The sequence below is a fragment of the Dipodomys merriami genome, unplaced genomic scaffold (genome assembly GCF_024711535.1).
Source record: "Dipodomys merriami isolate MVZ:Mamm:240054 unplaced genomic scaffold, mDipMer1.0.p SCAF_21, whole genome shotgun sequence".
Lineage (NCBI taxonomy): Eukaryota > Metazoa > Chordata > Mammalia > Rodentia > Heteromyidae > Dipodomys > Dipodomys merriami.
Genome location: NW_027203493.1, coordinates 6052697 through 6077457, shown reverse-complemented (window position 1 = coordinate 6077457; position 24761 = coordinate 6052697). Strand labels below are relative to the sequence as shown.

The 24761-nt window shown below is 35.5% G+C and overlaps 3 protein-coding genes across 3 annotated transcripts; all 3 read left to right on the top strand.

Annotated features, from left to right (window-relative positions):
• Positions 1–996: 996 nt before the first annotated feature.
• On the top strand, positions 997–1917 carry LOC138833897 (olfactory receptor 4A15-like). The gene has a single exon (XM_070032323.1). It carries the CDS (start codon positions 1006–1008, stop codon positions 1915–1917), a length of 912 nt encoding a protein of 303 aa, XP_069888424.1. The 5' UTR covers positions 997–1005.
• Positions 1918–11002: 9085 nt separating this feature from the next.
• Positions 11003–11950, top strand: LOC138833712 (olfactory receptor 4A16-like). The gene has a single exon (XM_070032004.1). The coding sequence runs from the start codon at positions 11003–11005 to the stop codon at positions 11948–11950; it is 948 nt and encodes a 315-aa protein (XP_069888105.1).
• Positions 11951–18980: 7030 nt separating this feature from the next.
• Positions 18981–19928, top strand: LOC138833711 (olfactory receptor 4A5-like). The gene has a single exon (XM_070032003.1). It carries the CDS (start codon positions 18981–18983, stop codon positions 19926–19928), a length of 948 nt encoding a protein of 315 aa, XP_069888104.1.
• Positions 19929–24761: the final 4833 nt, after the last annotated feature.

Below are 24761 nucleotides of genomic sequence, written 5' to 3'. Positions count from 1 at the left end.
TGTCTGAAGGATATTAGATATCACGTGTATTTAATTTTGTACTTTTTTGTTTCCAGACAAAACTAAGCCTCCTATAATTTGTATACTGAACAGTTAGATATATTTTTATTAGTTGGTGATACATGGCATTATCACTATTCTGTAGGTTTGTCCTTTATTGCTTCTTTTAGAGGTTTTTGTTTATGCATTAACTCTACACACAGTCTCTACAATCTGAACTACTGTTGTTAATTTTTTACTTTATGGTAACTTTTTGTAAAGGCTAAATTTGTCAAATATTCTCATTTTGAATGTCAGGTCTTAGTGAAGGTTTTATGATTATTGAATTAGAAAATGATTTCTACTTCATTAACTTGAAACTGAACGTAGACTACATTATGCTTGAATTGATCGTCATTCTTCATGTACTTTATTTTTGTTTATAGTATGGTATGTGTACATTTTTTTTTTGGTTGCCAGTACTGAAGCTAGAACTCAGAACTTGGGTGCTACTATCCCTTAGTTTTCTTTTTTGGGTAGGCATTCTAACACTTGAACCACAGCTTTACTTCCAATTTTATGGAGGTTAATTGGAGGTAAGTGTCTCATAGACTTTCTGTCTTATTTCGTTTTTGGACTGTGATCATCAAATCTCAGCCTTGTGAGTAGCTAGGATGACAGGAGTTAAGCCATTGACACCCAGCTATTTGGACAATTTTATTGGCTACAAGATTGAAAGCTTGTCGTGGGAGACTCATTTCTCTATATTCTGTTCTTTCCACACATAACTTTCTAATATGTTCTTTCTTTCTTTTTTAATCTGTAAGAACGAAGTAAGGAATCACATTTTAGTACCTCTTGTATTCTTATCTCTGACAGTTTTGGAACATAATAAAGCATAATGCCTATTTACCTGTTTTAGGAATGAACAACTAAATTATTCTGTATCTCACATGTTACTAATTGATAATAGTATTTGTGTATGATTTTTTCTGACCATTGACATGAGGGCTATCAGAAGGACATATGGAAAAAAGGGGCAATGTGACTGAGTTTGTGCTATTGGGGCTCACTCAGAGCCCTCAGGGTCAGAAAATACTATTTGTTGTGTTCTTGCTCATCTACATTGTGACAATGGCAGGCAACTTACTCATTGTTGTGACCGTGCTGGTGAGCCCAAGTTTGGATGCCCCCATGTACTTCTTTCTTGGCTATTTATCTTTCATGGATGCTGTTTATTCAACTACAGTTACTCCAAATATGATTATAGACTTACTGTATGAGAAGAAAACGATATCCTTCCAAGCTTGCATGAGCCAGCTTTTTATCGGACATTTGTTTGGTGGTGCTGAGATTTTGCTGCTGGTCGTCATGGCTTATGACCGCTACGTGGCCATTTGCAAACCCTTGCATTATCTGATGATCATGAACCGACGAGTGTGTGTTCTGCTGCTGCTATTGGCCTGGATCGGGGGCTTTTTGCATGCAATCCTGCAACTTCTCTTTGTTTACAATCTTCCCTTCTGTGGCCCCAATGTGATCGACCACTTCATCTGTGACATGTACCCTCTATTAAAACTGGCCTGCACAGATACTTATGTGATTGGACTCACGGTGGTTGCCAATGATGGAGCCATCTGTGTGGTCATCTTCATGCTCTTGCTGATCTCCTATGGAATCATTCTGCACTCGCTGAAGAATCTCAGCCAGGAAGGGAGGCGCAAGGCCTTGTCCACCTGTGGCTCCCACATCACAGTGGTGGTCCTCTTCTTTGTCCCTTGCATTTTTATGTATGTGAGACCTCCTTCCACCTTGTCCATTGACAAGTCCTTGACTGTTTTTTACACTATCATCACCCCAATGTTAAATCCTCTTATCTATACTCTGAGGAATGCTGAGATTAAAAGTGCCATGAAGAAGCTTTGGACTAAAAAATGAAAAGGAGTAGTGCGAGAAATGTGGCATTTGTCTGCAATGATGAGCTGCTCCTTTCAGGAATGCCATGTGTGATTATTTCACTGGAATTAAATTTCCTCAGGTATAAAATCCGCATAATGAGAAGCATTGGTTAAATATTTTGGGGGGTGTCATTTTTTTTTTGTCTTAGATATTCAGAACCTGTAGAAAGCATTGATCTATGAGGGGGGCTATAAAATGATTCTGTAGGGACTCGAGATTTATGTGCCACAATTAAATTTGTTTTACTTAATGGAAGATTGTTTATGTATCTTTTTAAAATTAGAGTTATACTTTTTCACCATTAATAGTGTTTATTACAGATTTTCAAAGAATCAATTATGTAAATTCTTGGTTATTTTCTCACCTAACATATATACCCAATATGAATGGAGGTATATAAAAACATAATTTTCCTTTCCATATTCAGAAATAATGTATTTCTCTGGGAGGAAAGCTTTGTGATACATTTTTCTCAAAAATAAAGACAACCCATTAATCTTCCTATGTACTTTAAAATACCTGATAATACATTTGCAAAGTTTTCAATATATCTGTCTCATGTCTGTGGCCATCTGAAAGGGACCAGATGCTTTTTATGTAAAATTAATATAATCCATAATTGAAGAGCTACACCATACAAATGTGGAACTGAAGACCAGATGCAACCTATCATTTTCAAGGAAAAATCCTACAAAATATATAATCTTTATTTTTGCTCCAATTTAGTTTTTACTATTACATATGCTTATGGTTTATTTTTATTTTCATTGCACCCATGATTGAGTACAGTTAGATAATTATGTAAATGTGCAATTATCAAACCAGATTAATTAGCATTCCCATTCCCTGAAATGTTAAGAAAAGTTTGATTAGCACATAAGAACTGTAGATATTTATAGTGTAGAGTATGCTATTTTTATATACATTATATGTTATGCAAATCAGGCTAATGAATTTATTATTTTTGTTTGAACATTTCAAGATTCTTCACTAATTAAATGCCAATTTTTGAGTATAATATTACCATAATATATTGTGCTTTTCTTTCTTTCTTTTTTTTTTTTTTACCACAACTTGCTTTATAAAATGTTTGTGAAAATTTGTGACATGATTATATTTAAGTAGCATTTTCCTCCACAAATGGCGCAAATGCATCATCAAATAAATTTAGTTTTTCCTGATTTCACGGCTTAGTGTGGATTTAGGTGGAGTTCAGACCAAGGGAAAATCAGCTCTCTGCAGCAAATCATAGAATAGTAGACACTTTGTATCAGTTTTATCCCCATCAATATTTTGTGCAGATAGCTTGTATAATTTCACATTCATTACAGACATTATGGTATTTACTGATATCAAGCATTACTTGTATCAGAGTTTATATATAACTTATTCCTCCATTATTAGGCATGCAAATGCAAATAGTAATGATAATAATAGAAATAAACAAAGCATTGATGGTTCATGCCTCTAATTCTGCTACTCATGTGGTTGAGATCTGATGATAAGGTTCAACGCCAGCCTGGACAGAAAAGTCCATGAGACTCTTATCTTCAATTAAGCAGGCAAAATTGAGAAGTGCAGGTGTGATTCAAGTGGTAGAGTGCCAGCCTTGAGCAAAGAAATGAAGCTGGAGTGGGAGGCCTTAATTTCAAGCCCAGTACCAGCACATAGACACAAAATTCATTATAATGTGGATATGTTGGATTTGACTTCCCCACCCTTCAAATATTCATTTGATGATTCATTTTCATAGAATGAACCATATTCCTGCTCTCCCAATAAAACAAAATAGCCTGAACCCTTCAAGAGTAAGGAGCAATTCCAGCATAGAGTGTGAGGAAGTGCTTGGAGTTCCATTCATGATACTTTGTGTGATGTAGTAAGTGCTTCAGATTTCCAATAAAACTTAAGCTCCATGCTTTACATAATCCTAAATTAATGACTATCCTATAGAACTTTTGACATTCCTTTAGCTGTTAAGCTGCTCACTCATTCCCTAGCCACATTTTGACAGTTCCAATTCATTGTTATCCAAATTATCTTAGTAGATAAATTGAACCTTAAGTTCATCACAGATAATAAAATCATAATTCTCAGCTGGAACACTAATTAGTCTTCATTCAAATATTGTCCTTGGAAAAGCTCAGTTGGACTTCTCACTTTCTTGTGTGTTTTCTGTGGATAGCCAAGGCCAGAGTAAATCTATGTGATGCGCCTTTTAGTCATTTTATGAATACTGCCATGGGGGAAGTTTATATACAACTTGGTTCAATGATTGTAGTTTAAGGGAGTAAATCATATAATTTCAATAGCCTGATAGTATTTCCATTTATGGCTTCCTTAAGTCTAAAGGAAAACTAAAATTTCATTTCAGGATAAATCTATGTCAAAGCACTGGGATCTGTGTCTATCTCTGCTTTGTATTCTCTACATGATATTGAGCAGTCATTGATGCTAGCAACTGTTTTCAAAGCTCTTTGAAGTAGTTTCTCAAGGTATCTATCATAACCTAATAATATTTATCACATTAATGATTGTGGCTTAGTGAGACATAATTTATTTTCATATCATTAAATGTTATTCATTGCATATATTCAATTCATCTCTAGGAGCTAGTCAAAAGGCACCTGATCCTCTATGGACATATGAAAGGAGAAAAAATAGCATCAAAAACTATCTGACCTCCTCTGTTCATTACAGTATTACCTGCAATGGCACTGCAATGAATAGAAGAATGGGAAAGAAAGCATGTATTAAATAAATATGTATACACACACATATATACATAAACAATTAAATATTCTTCAAATAAAAAAGTATATTCTCAGGACATAGCTAACAAGATCAAGAGAAACCCCACAGAATAGGAGAAGATTTTTACCAGCTATGGATCAGATAAGGGCCACATATCTAAAATATTCTTAGAGCTCAAAAAATTAACCCCTCCCCCAAAATCTCTCAAAAACTCAACAACTCAACTGATAAATGGGCTAAAGACTTAACGAGACTTTTCAGAGGAAGAAGTAAGAATGACCAATAGATACATGAAGAAAAGTTCAATGCTACTACATTGTTGGTTGTAATGTAAACTTGTTAATCACTCTGGAAAGAAGTACAAAGGTTCCTTAAAAGTCTAAACATAGAGCTTCCCTATGACCCAGCAATCCCAATCATGGGTATTTATCCAAATACTACAAACCAGGCCACACTAAAGTGACCAGAACCACCATATTCATTGCAGCATTGTTTACTTTAGCAAAGATTTTGAATCAACCCAGCTGCCCATTAGTGGTCAAATGGATCAAGAAAATGTGGTTTGTATACACAATGGCATTCTCTGCTTTCCATCAGAAAAAATGATATTTTTAACATTCATAAGAAAATGGAAAGACTTGGAAGAAATTGTATTAAGTGAAGTAAACCAGAGTCACATAAACATAGGTTGCATGGTTTCCCTCATTGGTGATAGCTACAATTGCCTACAGACCTACAAGGAACCATACTGAGTGATTAAAATAATATATTAATTGTTATGAATATATATGTATATGAATGTATATGTACACACATTAGGACTTGATCAATTATATAGGTCTCTTGATATTCACACCCTGAGGCCAAAGGAGAATATGCATAGGAGCAGATCACAAAGGTTCAATGGCTATGTGTATATGATCATATAAAATAATATTTTATGAAATGTACTCTAAGAAAAGAGATTTTTTTTGTTTCAAATTTTTTAATTGTGAAAATACTGTACAGAGGGGTTACAAGTACATGGGCAAGATAATCAGTACATTTCTTATCAAGCATTATAGCCTCCTCCTTTGTTTCCCTTCCCATCCCTTTCCATCTTCCCCCCCAATCCCCTCTACCCAATCCTCCTCCCCCCCCCACCAAACTTGTAAAGTTTGTTTTCGACATAACGACTTGTACATCTCATTGCTGCAATGGGTCCACCTGTATCCCTATTTAAACAATTTGTTTTTTCCCTTCCTCTCCAGAAATTAAACTGACATCAAATACAGTGAAAATAGGGGTTATACCGTGCAGGAGGGACATACAAAGCAACAAAGAAATAATATTATAAATGTGTTAGAAACAATCCCATGAAAGAAAAAAACATTTGAGTACATATCTTAGGGTTCATTTCCCTAACATCAACTTATCTGACCTTTTCTGCTTGACTCAGACATATACTAGTCATTGCAAATAAGGGAAACCATGAGACCTATGTTTCTTTGGGCCTGGCTTACTTCACTTAATATAATTAGAAAAAAGATTTTTTAATTGCTGCTGTTGCTGTTTTTGTTTTCTTTTCCTTTTTTCTTGTTTGCTAGTTTGTATGTATTTTGGAGGGTAATAGGGAGCACAAAGGTGGAACAAAGGGTGAACAAATGAAATGGTATTACTCTCTAGACACTATGTGAAAATGAACTGTACATCTTGTGGGTGGGGAAGAGAGGGAAAATTTGGGAGAGAGTGAGGGAAGGGAAGACATAGTTTAAAAAGAAATGTATTCATTACTCATTACCTGATTTATATATAATGGCAACCCCTCTGATATCAACTCTACAATAACAATAAAAATGCATATCTCACAGTTTTCAGAACATGGATGGAGCTAGAGAACATTAGGATAAGTAATTCATGTCAGATACAGAAAGAAAAACTTTTATATAATCTTACATATATGTGGGAATCTAGAAAAGAAATGAAGTAAAAAGAGATATTAGGATGTGAAGGAGTATGATACAGAGAAAATTGGGAAATGTATAGCAAATGATACCACTTAGCAGACAGAGGATGAGCAGTAAGAGGATTACAATGGTGAATTGTTCTTAGGAATTTGGTTACATGAGTAAATTATAGCTGTTCTTTCCTGACAATAAGAGAAAAAATAGGTAGTTTATGTGAGGTGATATGTTAATTTGATTTATTTGTTATTTTTATTATTCATACATGTACCATGTAACACTATTATTTAGACCATAATTATGCCTGAAAATTTTATTTTAAAAATACTTTGAGTTTTTTGACTTTTCTTATAGTAAAATTAATGGATTTTGCTAATAGCAAATAATTCACAGCTGAATTTACCCATCAATCATTTTTCAAAGTTGTATCTGCTTGAGCAAATGGCTCTGGTCTGATCTAGACTTACTCATATCTGCTTTTGCTTTGGGAGATGGCTTTGACTCTGATCATGTGACCCATCATCCTCAGTGTTTTCTTCTCTACCAACTACAGGCCAATCAGTCAAGACACCTTGGGGTTATTATCCAGATTCAGAACCCAAGATGGTGTTTACATTTTCCAATGCAAACACAGTTGTATTTGTAGTGTATGCATGTGTGTGTGTGTGTGTGTGTGTATAAAAGATGAATCTTGTTTCCGAGACTGCTAACACCACCATTCGGTAACCACCACCATTCTGTAACCAATGAATCCTTGTTCCTACTTTGAAGTCTTTATTTATTGATAATTGTGTTGAACTTTTCCTTTGTTATTTGGTGCTTTATCATGATGATGTAATCCTGTCTTATCCGGTGGTGTGGCTATGTAAGGAGGAACATTTTGAGCTAGTTTAACTAGTATTTGTCATATACATATACATATATATATATATATGTGTGTGTATATATGCATAAATTTATGTATATCTATCTATCATCTGTCTCATAATTGGAAATCATGTGTGGGTAACTTCTGTAGATTAGAAATGATCTATTCTCATTAAAGATTTTTTTCATATAATTTGGAAGTTAGTTACTTTATCTTGGCAAGACCTAAGTCTTTATCCTCTAGGGATTGTTCAAGGATGAACCAACTAGGAATTACTTCCTGTTAATGAGGAATTGCTTCATTTGAATTTGTTCCACTTATTCCAATAAATCAATCTACAATCACCTTATAATTGCTCTCATGTAAAAGAATGATGATTTATAAAAAGTCATAGGCTGTATCTGAACATAAAAGTGGAAGAAATCTCCCTGGAAGAAGAGTGAAGCGATTTGTTTTGCAAACTCATCTACTGTGCTGGAATAGATCTTCAGCTGCTATCTAGTCTTGCATGGTGTTTTTATATAATGTATATTTGTATGTAGTATATATAGAAGGCTGCAGAAACTCTCCATTTTGTAGGATGAGAGTGGAGAGATTCGGGAATACCTTTGATTTTAAAAGAATGGACTTAGGAAAACACTATTTTAATGGAAGCAGCGATGGGAATTGGACATGTTGAAGGTTCATAACAGCTGGCTTCTACAGAAATCTAGACCCTCCCTACCAACATCTTCTTCCACTACTAAATCCCTGTGCATGGAATCCTCTTGCTGACTTCTAGCCAAAATGTATTTCTTCACAGGTAAATATTCTGCCAGAAAGTATGTAATAAGCTAGAAATATATATATATTATATATTATATACATAAATATAAATATATATATTTTGTAGTTGCAGGATTCTAGCAACTATTTACATGCCATCGAAACTAAAGAAACATGGTAGATACTATGTGTCCCCAAGATAAAAGCTTATGAAACATGTACATGGAATTCTATTGAGACATCTCAGACTGCCAAGCAGGTGATTGAACATTAGCTATGAGGATCTAGAGCCCTACTTATCCAGATATGTAGCACTGTGCATTATGACTCTCTCCTTTTCTCTCTCTTGCTCTCTGTCTCTCCATCTCTGTCTCTGTCTCTGTCTCTCTCTATCTGTCAGTCTTAAGTTGATGGCTGATAAACAGCACTATTAAATTTGGCTACTACAGTTATGGCATGACTGTACATTTAATATTAGCTGACTTTTTATAAGAAGTAAGAATACACTTGGAAGTTTATACTTGATTATAAAATATAAAAATATTGTCAGAGTTGAAAAGTCATGGCTGAACTGTTTTAGGCAGATTGAATACACAGGATGTTGAAATTATCCAATTGTATTTTTCATCTTTATACACAAATAGACACATACATAATTATAATTATGTATAGAAAGTAACTCAAATGAGTGGCCTTCTATTGGGATTGTGCTATTCTTTTTTTAATTTTTTAATTTTTTTATTGTGAAAATACTGTACAGAGGAGTTACAATTACATGGGCAAGACAATGAGTACATTTCTTATCAAGCATTTTAGCCTCCTCCTTCGTTTTCCCTTCCCATCCCTTCCCATCCTCCCCCTGCCCCCCCACCCAATTAACCCTATAAACAAACTGCTGTTCTATTCCTGATCAGTAGGACTTAGGAAGTCTAACGTATGAACCATGAACCAATATCCACTATTTCTCCTTTCAGCTTAATTTTTTCCATTCTTATTACTAACTTTCCCCAAAAGATCTGACAAAGATGATTTCCTTACAAACTAGATGCTACTTCAATAGTTGTTAATAGTCAGGAATCCAAAGGCTGGGAAGGTGGCTCAGTGGTAGAGCGCTTGCCTTGCATGCATGAGGTCCTGGGTTTAATTCCTCAGTACCACATAAGCAGAAAAAGCTGGAAGTGGTGCTGTGGCTCAAGTGGTAGAGAGCTAGCCTAGACCTGAAGAGCTGAGGGATAACACCCAGGCCCAGAGTTCAAGACCCATGACTGAAAAAAGTCAGGAATCCAGTTTAATTTAAAAAGCACAGAGAATCAGGATAGTGACTATAAAATGTGTCATAAAATGAGTACAAACAAGTTTGCAGTGGACAGAATGACAGTTCCTGAAAAATATCACAGGTCCAAGAAGTAACTGTTCCAGGCATCAATGTGCTAAACACCCATGCACTTACATGCTGACACAGTTCAAACACTACCACCTTGAGATTTTTTATTTGGGCTAATAGTGGAATTTGATTTCAGGCTTCATGCTTGCTAGGCTGCTACAACATTCGTGAATCAAATTTGAAACTCAACTTTTTATTGGTTATTTTTGGAATAGATCTTGCTTTCTGCTCTGGCATGTACCTGAGCCACAAGCTACCTATATTCTAGGCTTTCTTTCATCACCTAACTCTCAGGCATACATGGCTGTATTGGGTTCCCCTCCATAGAGATGGCATCTCTCAGACCTTTCAAGCCTTGGCAGGCCAGTTTCAGGCTCCTTTCTAGTGTGGGATGACAGGTGTTTCCCACCTAGCCAGCTATGGGCTGCCATGGAGGCCCCTGAACTTTTCTGCCAGTGATGGACTTGAAACCTCAATTTTCCTCTCTGATCCTTCCAAGTAGCTGAGATTACAAGCCAATAGAATGAGGTTTAATAAACAGTTCACATAAAGATTGAATGTCTCTTAAGACATGACACACCAAATACCATGTCCAGTGGATGTAATTTTATACAGTGGGATAAAACATCATACAGTTATATTCTGACGCTTCACAGGTCATATTGAAAACCATTACTCATGAATACTACAAACTTAGAGAGGTAGCAATGTTTATTTATGTATTTGACATTTGACATATTTGATATCTATTCAGATATTTGATATTTGAAGAAAGGTGGATTTTTTATTTTTATTTTTTATTGTGAAAATACCATACAGAGGAGTTACAATTACATGGGCAAGATAGCAAGTTCATTTTTTATCAACCATTGTTGTCTCCTCTTTGTTTCTCCTTCCCATCCCTTCCCATAGCGCCCCCCTTCCATCCACCCGATCCTCCCCCCTCCCCCACCAAAGTTGTAAAGTTCGTTTTTTGACATAACAACTTGTACATCTCATTGTTGCAATGGGTCCACCTGTATCCCTAGTTAAACAATTTGTTTTTGCCCTTCCCCTCCACAAATTATACCAACATCTTCAACATGAGGTAGCACTCAACATTAGAGGTAGAAATATTAAACATTTGGAAGCCAAATGAAATAATTTGAGTGGAGTTGTGAAGACAAAGGGATAGTTGTAACATGAGCTAGACAAACAATAACTTTTGTAATGTGGGGTCACCAATGAAGTAGATATAGGTGAAGACACGCAGCATGGCGAATTGAACTAATGGTCCTCTTCACAATGTCCTGACAGGTAATGATCTCCTGATGTCTCATCTCTGAAGCCAGCCTGACAGAAGAGTCCATAATGACAGAGAGGAACAATGTCACAGAATTTGTTCTTATGGGTCTCACTCAGAATCCTGATGGGCAAAAAGCCTTATTTGTCCTGTTTTCACTCATCTACATGGTGACAATGGTGGGCAACCTGCTCATCGTGGTGACTGTTATTGCCAGTCCCTCCTTAGGGTCCCCTCTGTACTTCTTTCTGACTTACCTCTCTCTCATGGATGCTGGCTATTCCACAGCTGTTTCACCCAAATTGATCATTGACCTTCTCTCTGATATAAAGACTATTTCCTTACCAGCTTGCATGGGCCAGCTCTTCACAGAGCATTTCTTTGCTGGAGCTGAGGTGTTCCTTCTGGTGATAATGGCCTATGACCGTTATGTGGCCATCTGTAAGCCACTGCACTATTTGACCATCATGAATCGGCGTGTTTGTATTATCCTGTTGGTGGTGGCCTGGGTTGGAGGATTTGGACACTCTGTGGTTCAGCTGGCCTTTGTGTACAGTCTTCCATTTTGTGGCCCCAATGTCATTGACCACTTCATCTGTGACATGTACCCACTGTTGGAACTCGCGTGCACCGACACCTATGTCATAGGCCTCACTGTGGTTGCTAATGGCGGAGCCATCTGTATGGTGGTATTCATTCTTCTCCTCATCTCCTATGGCGTCATCCTGAACAATCTTAAGACTCACAGTCAGGAGGGGAGGCGCAAAGCCCTGTCCACCTGCAGCTCCCACATCACTGTGGTGGTTCTGCTTTTTGTTCCCTGTATTTTCATGTATGTTCGACCTGTGTGCAACTTTCCCATCGACAAGTCCATTAGTGTCATTTTCATGGTCATCACACCCATGTTGAACCCTTTAATATACACCTTGAGAAACTTAGAGATGAAAAATGCAATGAAAAAGCTCTGGTGCAGAAATTCAGCTAAAGACAGAGTAAGGATGCATTCTCCACATTGAATACAATTGCTATTAAATTGGAAGCAGAAACTCTAGTTTGTTCTTATAAGAGCTGTGGTAGTTATCTCAGTATAGTGTGTAGAAAAGGTTTTTATTTTACTTTTACAAAGAAATTAAAGAATAATTTTCTTTGAGATTAAGATGGATCTTATAGAAAACTAAGGGACTGTATTAAATGTATAGGTAGTTATATTATAAAAGGTAAAATGCAGAACATACAACTAAGCTCAAACTGATGCTTTGTTTGCTTAATCATTTATGAACATGAAAGTTTAGATGAATTTGTCCATTAAAGTAGAATATAAACTGTGTTTCAAAACTCTCATGAGAAAATACTTTGGATAATATTTAGATAAATGTTTGGAATGAAAGAATGGAAAAAAGAAATGATTAAGGCAAGTGGAAAATATATTTCTTTAATTTTTGTGGTAATCATATACTAGAAATGTCATATGAGTAAGGAAATTATTCTAAAAGAAAAATTAAAAATGTGTGATTTCAGATTTTAATTACCATTACTTATTATTCTGTCTGCATGACTACATTTTGTAGTTGCATTGTACATATTGTGTTGTGATCACTTTCCTAGTTATATCAATTCATATATATTTGTAGATTCTGAAATCACATGGCAGATATTCATTAGAGAAATTAGTAGAGTTAGGTTTTATTCCATATAGTTGGAAACTGTGGTGGGTTTATTGCAAATTCAAGACTAGCTGGAGTTCTATAGGGTGACTCTCTCTCTCATACACACACACACACACACACACACACACACACACACACACACACATATACACACACAACTCAAATGAAATCAAACCAAATAAATTGAGATATTAGCCCTGAAGAATTTTTTTAGTTTGTAGAGCAATTGATGATGAAAATTATTTCTAGTTTTGATTCTTTTTTTTGTTTGGTTTTGTTTTTTGCCAGGCATGGGGCCTGAACTCTGGGCCTGGGCGCTGTCCCATAGCTCATCAGCTCAAGGCTAGCACTCTACCACTTGAGCCACAGCACCACTTCCAGCTTTTTCTGCTTATGTGGTGCTAAGGAATCGAACCCAGGGCCACATGCATGCAAGGCAAGCACTCTACCACTGAGCCACCTTCCCAGCCCTCTAGTTTTGATTCTGTTAACCCTTATGCTGCAGAAAACTAATCTGAGTTGTAAGCATATTGTTTTGATTCTTATCTCCATTTACACGTACATCTTTGTCATTATTTGGTAAGCACTTGAATTTCTTACTACTTTTCATGATGATAAATGACAGAAATATGTAAGTTTTTTTACATATGTTCTGTTTGCATTTCTTTAGTTATGTATCTAAATAATTTGTTCTGAAATATGTTTTAAAATTTTATATAATGCAGCCATCTTGGACTATCATTACATTATAGGTGACTGAATAGATTTACAATGGTACAAAATGGAATATCTTTCAAGTATATCCTTCGGATATACTTGTATATCCTTTGGAATATCTTTCAAGTATATCTTTTGGATAAATACCTAAGAGTGGTAATCACTGGATCATAGTACTAAGTTTAGTTTTTCTCTTGAGAAATCTCCAAATTGCCTTGATAGTCTTTGAACTTGTTTACTGTCCAAACAACAATAAATAATAGGGTTCATCATCCCCAACATACTTGTCAGTGTTCATTGTATGACTGGTTTTATTAAGTAATAAGTTCCAAGCATATTTCTGTATCTATTTATTTGATTTCATATAATTTGTCGGTAAGTATTTTTTCAGAAATATCCCAATGAATTTCATAATTACTGAGGCTTCCATTACAATAGAGTCCTTCTATGGTGATTTTATATGTGATAAGGAGGTGCAAAAAAGAAACCCTAATACACTAATTGTTGGTGGGAATGTAAACTTGATCAACTACTCTGGAAGACAACATGGAGCTCCCTCAAAAAACTAAACATAGAAATACACTAAGACTTATTTTTATTCTACTTTTGGCCTTTATCCTAAAGATTATGAACAGGCTACAGTAAAGCCACCAGTACTAGCACGTTCATTGCAACATTATTCACCATGGCCAACGTATGAAATCAGCCCAGATGTTCCTCAATAAATGCATGAATTAAGAAAATGTGGTGTACATACACAATGACTTTTACTTATCCTTTAGAAAGAATGATATTGCATCATTTACATAGAAATGGAAAGACCTGAAAAAATATGTGTTAAGCAAAGTAAGTCAAGAGAAAGATATATGTCTTTCTTTCACATGTGAAAACTCTCATTTGTAAGTATATAAATATATACTTCGGGGTGATTTCTAAGTGTACACACGTGAACCAACTAGGCTGTGGCAGATTCAGGGGAGAACTCAAATGATGTAATTCTTTTCTTGCTTGAACTCTGGGGTTTGGGCATTGTCCCTGATCTTTTCAGCTCAAGTCAAATGCTCTACCACTTGAGCCACAGCTCCACTTCTGGTTTTCTGGTGGTTAATTGGAGATAAGAGTCTCATGGACTTTCCTGCCTGGGCTGGCTTTGAACTGAATTTGAACTGCGATCCCCAGATCTCAGTAACCAGATCTGAGTAACTAGGATTACAGGCATGAGCCATTGATGCCTGGCTAAATGATGTAATAAACATCAAGAAATGTATTCGAAAGGGGGATGATGAGATGAAGGAGCAGGGTGTATGTGGGGAATTGTTAAAAGATGAGAGGAAGGGGGGTGAAAATGCAGTTATAGAATTCAATGTACATTCTACAAAATTAAGAAAATCCAGGGAAGGAGTGGGTTTAGGAGAGTTGGGAGAAAATGATGAAATTGGTAATACTGATCAAGAATCATCATGGTTATCTACTACTTTGTTGAGCACAAGTACTAGAAGATGAAAATAAAACTAATATTCCACTTTTTGTTAGTCTATGTTGTCATTTCAATCATCCCAGCATTCATATGATCACTCAGCTTGCCAATGCCTGATCTTATGAGATGTTTGAGTTTTTTTTTTTGATTTTAACAGTATATGACTTTTCCTTGTGATTTTAATTTGACATTCTTGCTACTGATGTTTTTATCTGACATTGATTTGTTTTCGGTCTTTTCTAATTTCTGACTTTTCAGTATTTTCCCATTATCCTATTTTATTTTGTTATTATTTTTGTTGCTACTGTGATATTGATTTCAGGAACTCACACTTGTAGGAAATCACTCAACCACTTATAAGGTTACCCTTATAATTCTTTGTAATGTAGGTTATGTTTCAGAAATTCAATATTTTCCTCAAACTTTCTAATTATACTATTAGTATCTTGAATTATAGACATGAAACATCATGACTATATTATTTATTGAGATGAAATTTTGCTAACTCAATAAAAGTCTGTACACACAGGCATAAAAAACCTACATTAAAAAATCCATTCACCCATTGTAGAGCATCTGGGATATTTCTATGACTTGGCTATTGTGGACAGTTCTGCATTGAGCATGGTTGTGTAGATGCCTTTGTTGTGTCCTATTTACAAACTTTCAGATAGATGCCCCCATGTGTGGGATCTCTGGATTTTAGGATAGTTCAATTTTAGCTTGTGAGGAATCGCCATATTGATTTCCATAGACATACTAATTTACAGTCACCTCAACAGTGTTTTACCATCCCTTTGGCATTTGCATAAATTGTGTAAGTTATATATATTCTTCATGATGGCCATTCTATCTGGGGTTTAGATGGAATTTCAATATTTGTTTTGTTTGCTGTATGCTGATGCTGGGGCTTGAACTCAGGTCCTGGATATTGGCCTTTAGCTTTCTGGCTCAAGACTGACAGACTACTACTTGAGCTACAGCTCAATTTTGGCTTTTTGCTGTTTAATTGGGGATAAGAGCATCTGAGACTTCCCTGAACACTCTCTTTTAATTGTGATCCTTAGATCTCAACTTCTCCAGTAGCTAGAATTATAGGACTGAACCACGGGCACTATCATTTTGATTTTCATTTCTTGTATGTCCAGAGACATTGAGCACCTCTTCATGAATGTATTGGCCATTTGAACTTCATCTTCCAAGACATATCTATTTAGCCCATTTGACCATTTATTGATTGTGTTATTGGCTCTTTGAGTATTTCATTTTTTAATCAGCTAGTATATTCTGGGAATGTTCTTTCTCTCAAGTCCAGTTTAATAATATTTCTATATAAATTTTTATAACATAAAACTCATGGTTTAAATCAAGAAACTTAAATTTCAAAACTTCCAGGTCACATGATGTTTTTCCTAGTTTGTCCATTCTTTACTCTTGACAAGATCCAAATCTTTATCCTTCAGGGATTATACAAGGGAAGAAATCTATTCATGAGAGATTACTTTATTTGAATGTGTTCCAAATATTCTAATAATTTCTAACACCTTCCAGTCTCTTCCTTATAAATTATGGATGATTTTAAAAGCTTTAGGCTATACCTGCTCATATAAATTGAAGAACTACTTTCCTGGTATAATCAATGTTTCTTGGAAACTAATTCATCCTACCTCTGGAGTACCTCTCAGCTGATAAATAGACCACCAGGTGTTTACTTTTACTTTTATCGATGCTTAAAGAAATTTGCAGAAGTCCTTGATTCCTGGGATGAACTGGGAAGATGAATACTATTGTTTGAAAAATCCCTGTGCTAAATTTTATTAAGCATTAGCTTAACCATTAGGTATTAGCAAACTAAACTGAATACTTGACATCATTTATCAATTTGTATACAGATTTTACTCAATTAAGTAAATGGTGAGGCCACAGGATGGTTGTCCTGATCTAGTTTAACCTTGATGATGGAGAAAACACAAGGCAGAAAGTGAAATATAACGCAAAGAAAATTTGACATGGACTATGCTGCAGCCTTATGTTCTCCCATAGGTGTGTGCCTCTATCACTTTGCAATTTTAGTGATAACAGACTTTCTGAATCAAATGGAAGTTGTAGCAGGTGTAAGACATGCAGAAGAATTCTAACAGATGGCTTCTAAGGAAATCACAGACTTTCTCTGCACCTGTCCTCACCTGCCACCAGATCCTGTGCATGGAACCTTTCTGCTGGATTCTAGTCAAAATATATTCACTCACAGGTAAGCTTTACTCTTATGTTCATTTAACCCAATAAGATTTCCTAATGAGTACATTCCATACTATGCCCCAAAAGGTAGGCATGAGTGATTGGTGTTATATCCTGAAAGCGTTGTGGTCTTATTGATTGACAAGCCTCCTGATGCATTATTCTGATTCATATTCACAATAAAACATCCAAGAGTAGTAATAGCAGACATCTTTTAGCTATATTTTTCAGGTATATAGTAGTGGACTAGGCACTATCTGAATGTAATATAAACAAAAATCATAGAAAGAATAGATAGGATGTGTGGCTTACAGTATAAACACAAAACAGATGCACACAGATTTGTATTGAGTTGCTTAAGGTTGTGTACATAACAAGTGTTTTAACCTGGCAGTTTAACACAAGCCATACAGTCCTAGAATCCTCATTTTTTTAGCACTGTGTTCCAATCCCCCCCCATACCTCCCTCCAGGGTCTCTTTGCTCTATCTTAGTACACTATGACTGTGAAACTTAACATTGTTATTTGGGTCACAATAGTCTCTATACCCTAGGTACTCCTGATTAGTGTGTTACAAGTAATGAAAATAAACCTGGAAATATCTACTCAGTAAAATTTGGGCTGCAAAATCCTGTAGCTAGTTGGATTGGAAAGCACTCTTCAATTGTCTCAGTCACTATTTTTTCTAATGTTCAAACTGACACATGTTTGTATTTACCTTTAGAAACAAACTCAACCCTCTTTCTTCTCACAATGAATTTGAACTTTCTCCTGATAATGATAATTTTTGGAATCTAGTCACTAAAGTTTCCTATATGAGAACTAAGACTTAGAATCCTATGTATACAACCATGCATACTGTTTACTACCTTGTTTCTGTTTCTGTTGTATGCATTCACACTCTCCAGATTACACCAAGAATTCTGAAAGAAAGCATACTATGTTTGAACTAATTAGTTAGGCAAAGCCCTGAGTTTGTTCAGATTTATTAAAAGAATTTACTGAAAGCTCTGGGTAATGAAGGTAAATGTATTACAAATTTGATATAAGCCTGGATGTCATGGATAGAATAATTCATCCTGGATTATGACCTGGCAGTCATAATCATAGCAAGCAATTTCTGTAGGCAGAAATATCCTCAACACTTGTCTAGTTATTTGATATGATCTAACTCCTAAATGCCTTGAGATTTAATGAGCACTTGAGAAAGACTGAGAATTTTTGACTCAGTAAAGAAGGACTCCCTAATGCAAAGTGGAATGAAATTGGATTCAGGGAAACATTTCATTCAGTGAGGTATTTTAATTATATATTGATCAAATATATTATATATTATATAGTAATATATAATTATGTGCATAATTATATATAATAAATATATAATATATAAAATATAATGCATCACAATATATAAATATAACAGTACATGTAATATATAATTATGTTAAGGATTATATATCATATATGTGTTACATATTAAGATCAAAGTTAGGCCTCACGACTAGTAACAACTCAAACAGACACATGGAGTTCTTGTATATGAGAGTTAATCTATCCTCAAGACAAGGTAGATGTGTCGACAGTAAAAAAAAAAAAAAATTCTTTAGACACCATTGCTGAATTTTTTGCCATGACCTGTTAGTTTAAATGAGGAGTCATTAGTATATGATTTTTGTGTGTTTGACTATTCTTTTGTATAAACTATAAGACACAGAAATACTTTTTAAGCTCTTCGCCCCAAGCACAATCATTTGAAGGGTTACACAATTGCCCAAGGGAAAGAATATTGGGCTTTCTGGAAGAACTCGATTTAATGTTTAATGTGATCTTACCACTGTAGGAGAAAAAAATGAGAATATGCTCTAGGAGAAAAATGGATTCATGGTCTTGTCCACAATTTTATGGCAGGTTCTGAGCTTTCATCCTACACGCCTTATAGAAGAATAAATGGGACAGAGGAACAATGTCACAGAATTTGTCCTCCTGGGCCTCACTCAGGATCCCGATGTGCAAAAAGCCTTATTCATCCTGTTTTCACTCATTTACATTGTGACAATGGTAGGCAACCTGCTCATAGTGGTGACCGTTATTGCCAGCCCCTCCTTGGGCTCCCCGATGTACTTCTTCCTTGCTTACCTGTCACTCATGGATGCTGTGTATTCCACTGCTACTTCACCCAAGATGATTGCAGACTTACTATGCTCTAAAAAAACCATTTCTTTCCCAGCTTGCATGGGTCAACTGTTTATAGAGCACTTATTTGGGGGTGCTGAGGTGTTCCTTCTGGTGATGATGGCCTATGATCGCTATGTGGCCATCTGTAAGCCACTGCACTATTTGACCATCATGAATCGACGGTTCTGCATTCTCCTGGTGGTAATAGCCTGGGTTGGAGGGTTTGCTCACTCTGTGGTTCAATTTGTCTTCGTGTACAATCTTCCTTTCTGTGGTCCCAACATCATTGACCACTTCATCTGTGACATGTACCCTTTGTTGGAACTTGCCTGCACTGACACCTATCTAATAGGCCTCACTGTGGTTGCTAATGGTGGAGCCATCTGCATGGTCATTTTTGTCCTTCTACTCATCTCCTATGGATTCATCTTAAACTCCCTAAAATCTCACAGTCAGGAGGGGAGGCGCAGAGCCCTGTCCACCTGCAGCTCCCATATCACAGTGGTTGTCCTCTTTTTTGTTCCTTGTATTTTCATCTATGTTCGACCAGTTTCCAACTTTCCCATTGATAAATCCATAAGTGTAGTTTTTACGATCATTACTCCCATGCTAAATCCTTTAATATACACCTTGAGAAATTCAGAGATGAAAAATGCTATGAAAAAACTCTGGGGTAGAAAACTAGTTACAAATGCCATAAGAATGCATCTCCCTTCCTGAACATTTACATTCTACAGTAAAATGCCACAAATTGGCCATTATTTCTAACAAAAGATTACATAAACTCCATGCATTGTCTAAGAATACTCTATTTTTATGAAGCTATCAAAAGTGAAATTATCTTTTGAGAATGAGGTCAATCTTATAAAAAATTACTGAAGAAAAATAAAAGATATAGGTATTTATCATTGTAAAAATAAAGAAAAAAACTATGATCCCCTTGAAGTTTATCTTTTTACTATATATTGAAATGAGACTTAAAAAATAACTAGTATATGTCTGAGACAAGCAGAAACAGTCAGATAAGTTGATGTTTGGCAAAATGAACCCCAAGATAAGGATTCAAATGTTTTTTCTTTCTTGCTATTGTTTCTAACATATTTATAAGATGATTTCTTCATTGCTTTGTATGTCCCTCTCCCACAGTATAACCAATGCGTTCACTGTATTTGATGTTGGTATAATTTGTGGAAGGGAAGGGAAAAAGCAAATAGTTTAAATAGGGATACAGGTGGACCCATTGCAACATTGAGATGTACAATAGGGATACAGGTGGACCCATGGCAACATTGAGATGTACAAGATGTTATGTCGAAAAACTAACTTTACAACTTTGGTGTGGGGGACGGGGGAGGGGGCAGGGGAAATGGGAAGGGATTGGAAAGGGAAACAAAGGAGGAGGCAACAATGCTTGATAAGAAATGTACTCATTACCTTGCCCATGTAATTGAAACCCCCCTGTATGGTATTTTCACAAAAAAAATAAAAAATAAAAACAAAAAAAATACATCTGAAACCTCCATATGAGCAAAATTAATGAGAAGTCAACTCATGTAATACTTAGGTAAATTTTGGGAAGCCCAAGGGTGATTGAAGAATTTTAATGTTCATTTTCTGTCAGCACGGCAACTTTCTGTAGGTATTCCATGTCTAGCTTAATCTCTGTATTTTCAGTTTTGGAAATTCTGATGGTATAGGACACTGTATGTGCTGAAAAATGTTACTATTGCCAGGTGTGCTGGCACATGCCTGTAATTCCAGTACCTGTGAAAATAGATATCTAGTATGTTTGGGGCCATCTGAAGAGCCTGTGCCTCCAAAAGTGAAATAAAATGATGTGAGTAGTAATGTATTCTGGAATGCAAATGTATTTATCAGGATATTTCAGATCAGGTGTTAGTTTTGGTGCTTTACACATCATGGTGCAAAATTATTTCCAACAAATACTAACTGCCCAACAGACTGACACTGACTATTCCTATGTCTATAGTTACCTCTCACCAGTAAAAAGTAAGTTTGTTGGTAGCAAAAACACTTTCCTGTTCAATATTGTTGACATGACATATTTTATATAAAGACTTACTGTGAGTATAAATATTAATTGTATGTTTGACCATTATTATTTTGTATAAACACTCATGTAAGGTGTAGATACAGCCATTGATCTCTTAGCCTTGAACAAAATTTTCAGAGGAGATATAAAATTGTTCAGGAAAGGTCTAGACATCTATTTGATAGATAATCAACAGATGATGGTGATTATATTATTGTTACTTATTTATTTTGATACCATCCCTGGGGCTTAAACTAGGAGTCCAGGTGCTGTCCCTGAGCTTGTTTGTTCAAGGCTCACATTTTTACCACTTGAGCCACAGCTCCATTTCTGGCTTTCTGGTGGTAAACTGGAGATAGAAGTCTCATGGACTTTCCTCTCTGGCCTGGGCTTCAAACTGGGATCTTCAGATCTCAGCCTCCTGAGTAGCTTGGACTATAGGTAGGATCTTAACAAATACTTATTAAATGTTTACTGTGTATTCAACACTGGGGGATAATGATGAAAATATACTCCAAAATGTTCCTCTTCACATAATATTCATGCTAGGTTCTGTTCTCCTGAGCGCTAATCTCTGAAAAGTTAAAGAAAAGTAAATAAGGCAAAGCAATAATGTCACAGAATACATTCTCCTGATCTTCCCACAGGATCTAGATAGACAGAAACCATTCTTTTTCATGATTTTACTCATCTCAACTACACTGTGACAATAAAGGATAACCCACACATTTGTTGTTACTGTTACTGCTAGCAACTTCCTTAGGCTTCCTGATGTACTTTTTCTTCACCTACGGGTCACTCTTGGATGTATTTTGTGTCACTGTGGTTTCCCCCAAGATGTTCACAGCTTTACTATGAAAAAGATGATTTCCTTTCCCAGCTTGCAGCTTACAGCTCTTCATACCACTCTTATTTGGGGGTGCTGAGGTCTTTCTTCTGATGGTACTGACCTGTATTGATTGCTATGTGGTCATTTATAAGCCACCATACTGTTTGACCATCATGAATGAATGTGTTTGAAGCCTCCTGTTGATAGTGGCCCAGGTGGGGGTTTTGAAAATTGGGTGGCTTAACTTGTGTCATTGTATATTTTTTTGTATTGTGATTTTTGTTTTATTTTGGTTTTGAGCTGGGACTGAGGCTTGAAACCAGGCCCTTGGCTTGTTTACTCAAAGCTGGTGCTCTACCACTTGAGCCACAGCTTCACTTCCTGTACTGTGCCTTAATTCACTCTAGCTACAATGCTGTATTATAGATTCTTTTTTAAAATTTTATTTTATTGTAAACATGCTTACAGAGGGGTTACAGTTACATGAGTAAAATTCGTGAATAGATTTTCTTGTTTGTGTTAATTGGCTTATCAATTTGATTATGATTATTTTTGCTTATGATTTTTATAATAGAGTGATTGAACATCATAAGGAAATTAATTTTGTATATGTCTTTAATGTACTTTGATCAGATTTACTCATTCTTACTCTTAATTTTATCCTCCTCCCTCCTTCCTTTCCCCTTCTTTCCAATAAGTCCCCCTTATAGTGTGTGTGTGTGTGTGTGTGTGTGTGTGTGTGTGTGTGTGTGATTCTTCTTGTTTAACTGAAATTTTCTGTCTTTTGATCATTTGTCCATCACCCTAATTATAGCTTTTAGTTTGATTTTTAATATCGATCTGAGATATTTTTAGTTCCACATAAATAAGGACTTAATTTTTCATTGCATTTATATACAAATTATTTATTCATTTATCTATCTGTGGACATTTACATGATTCCACATATTTGTTCTTGTGATTATTTGCAGTGATTGTTGAAGTGCTGATACATCTTAGAAATATTTTTAATTTTTTATTATCTTTAAGTGGCTGTATAAAGGAGGTGCTATATAACCAATTGGTTTATGAATACAATGCATCAGGATCAGTGTTATTTCCTTTCTACTTTTTGTACATAGTAAAATTTGTGAGTGGAGAAATGAAAGGTAATGTTGAGATTTTGTCATCATTTATTTCCAAAGTGTGATCATTTTGTCCCTTTATTTCCATTAAAAATTTTCTCCTGTTGTGTCTTCCAAGACTACTTTTCATTTCTTGTCATTCTCATCACTTCAAAAAGTGATCTGTTTTTGAGAATAGTATATGCATTATTCGTTTCTTGTATGCATGCTTTATCAGAGATCAGACATCTTTTGTGATTTTAAAGTTTGGGCAATTTACTCCTTCTTCTGTGGTGTTTCTGGTGGTGAGCCATCCCTCTGGAGAGCTCTGCTTATCCCTCCTTGTCTCCATTCTCCACAGGCTTCCTTCCTTCTCCTCTCTGAACAATGTTGATTTTCCTTTTTAGGAAGCAATCTGTGGTTCTGAAGAACTATTCTTGGTGTCTTTAACTGAGTGTTTACCAATGCATGATATCACATGTTTGGTTTTATGATAGTCTTGGAGGATGTGTAGAGAGATTTAGAGAAAAGAACTTCATTGTATAAAGAATGTATAAAAATCAAGGGTCAGTATTCTATTTTTTATTGGATAGTCATGTTACTTTGTCTTATTTATGTATTTTATTTTACTTTATACTTTCATGATTTTTAATCTTACTTTTATGTTATTTCATCTTTCTAATCATAGGTCTTAATTACTTATTTTTATTTTTTATTTATTTTTTGGTCTTGGAGCTTGAACTCTGGGCCTGGGTGCTGTCCCTCAGCTCTTTAGCTCAAGGCAAGCGCTCTACCACTTGAACCACAGCACCACTTCCTTACTTAGCTTTTTTTAAAAAATTTCTTTTCCAGAGAATTTATTTTGCAACTGAACTGAACATGCATGCAGATATAATCTCATTGGAGTTGGCAAGAAACATGTACTGGTGATGATTTTGTGACATTCTCCTTAAGTGTGCTTCACCTGCACGAAGCCTTATGCTTTTCTTTGACTCTTCAATTTGAAAATCTTAGACATATGCTAATTTACTGAAAACAAATTGTCCTTATAGACACAACTTTTGGATTATGTTTTTAATAAGAATTGCTTTTAGATTGCTATTTTTTACACTTAACTGTCCTGAAATGATTGTCCAGGGAAAGCTTCTGCCCATATAGAACTCATTGCATGGTTGATGTCAGGGCTTTTGGGGATAGGAGTCCTTAGTGAATTTAATGGCAGCAGGTAGCTTTGGGGACACTTTGAACAACTCAGGAAAGATGTTATGAGTTAAATATTTTGTTTTACTTATTAAATTCCCAGCCATGCCTTCTGCTACCCATGAGACTCTCCCAAGTTATTAATGCTACAGCGAAAATATAAAATAAAAGCCACTAGCATACAAGACTCTCAATACAGTGTTGTCAATTTTGTAGGAATACACAACAAAGTCCATTTTTGATTGTGTGATGCACAATTGACCCAAACTGTTACCAGGTGCATTCAAGTAATTCGGGCAATAAACAATGAATTTTACCATTAACTCTTGAGATGTGTTGTCAAGTAGAATGATCAGATACGATGATTC

Coding starts and splice junctions, on each gene's coding strand:
- LOC138833897 (XM_070032323.1), top strand. CDS start 1,006: ATGGAAAAAAGGGGCAATGTGACTGAGTTTGTGCTATTGGGGCTCACT.
- LOC138833712 (XM_070032004.1), top strand. CDS start 11,003: ATGACAGAGAGGAACAATGTCACAGAATTTGTTCTTATGGGTCTCACT.
- LOC138833711 (XM_070032003.1), top strand. CDS start 18,981: ATGGGACAGAGGAACAATGTCACAGAATTTGTCCTCCTGGGCCTCACT.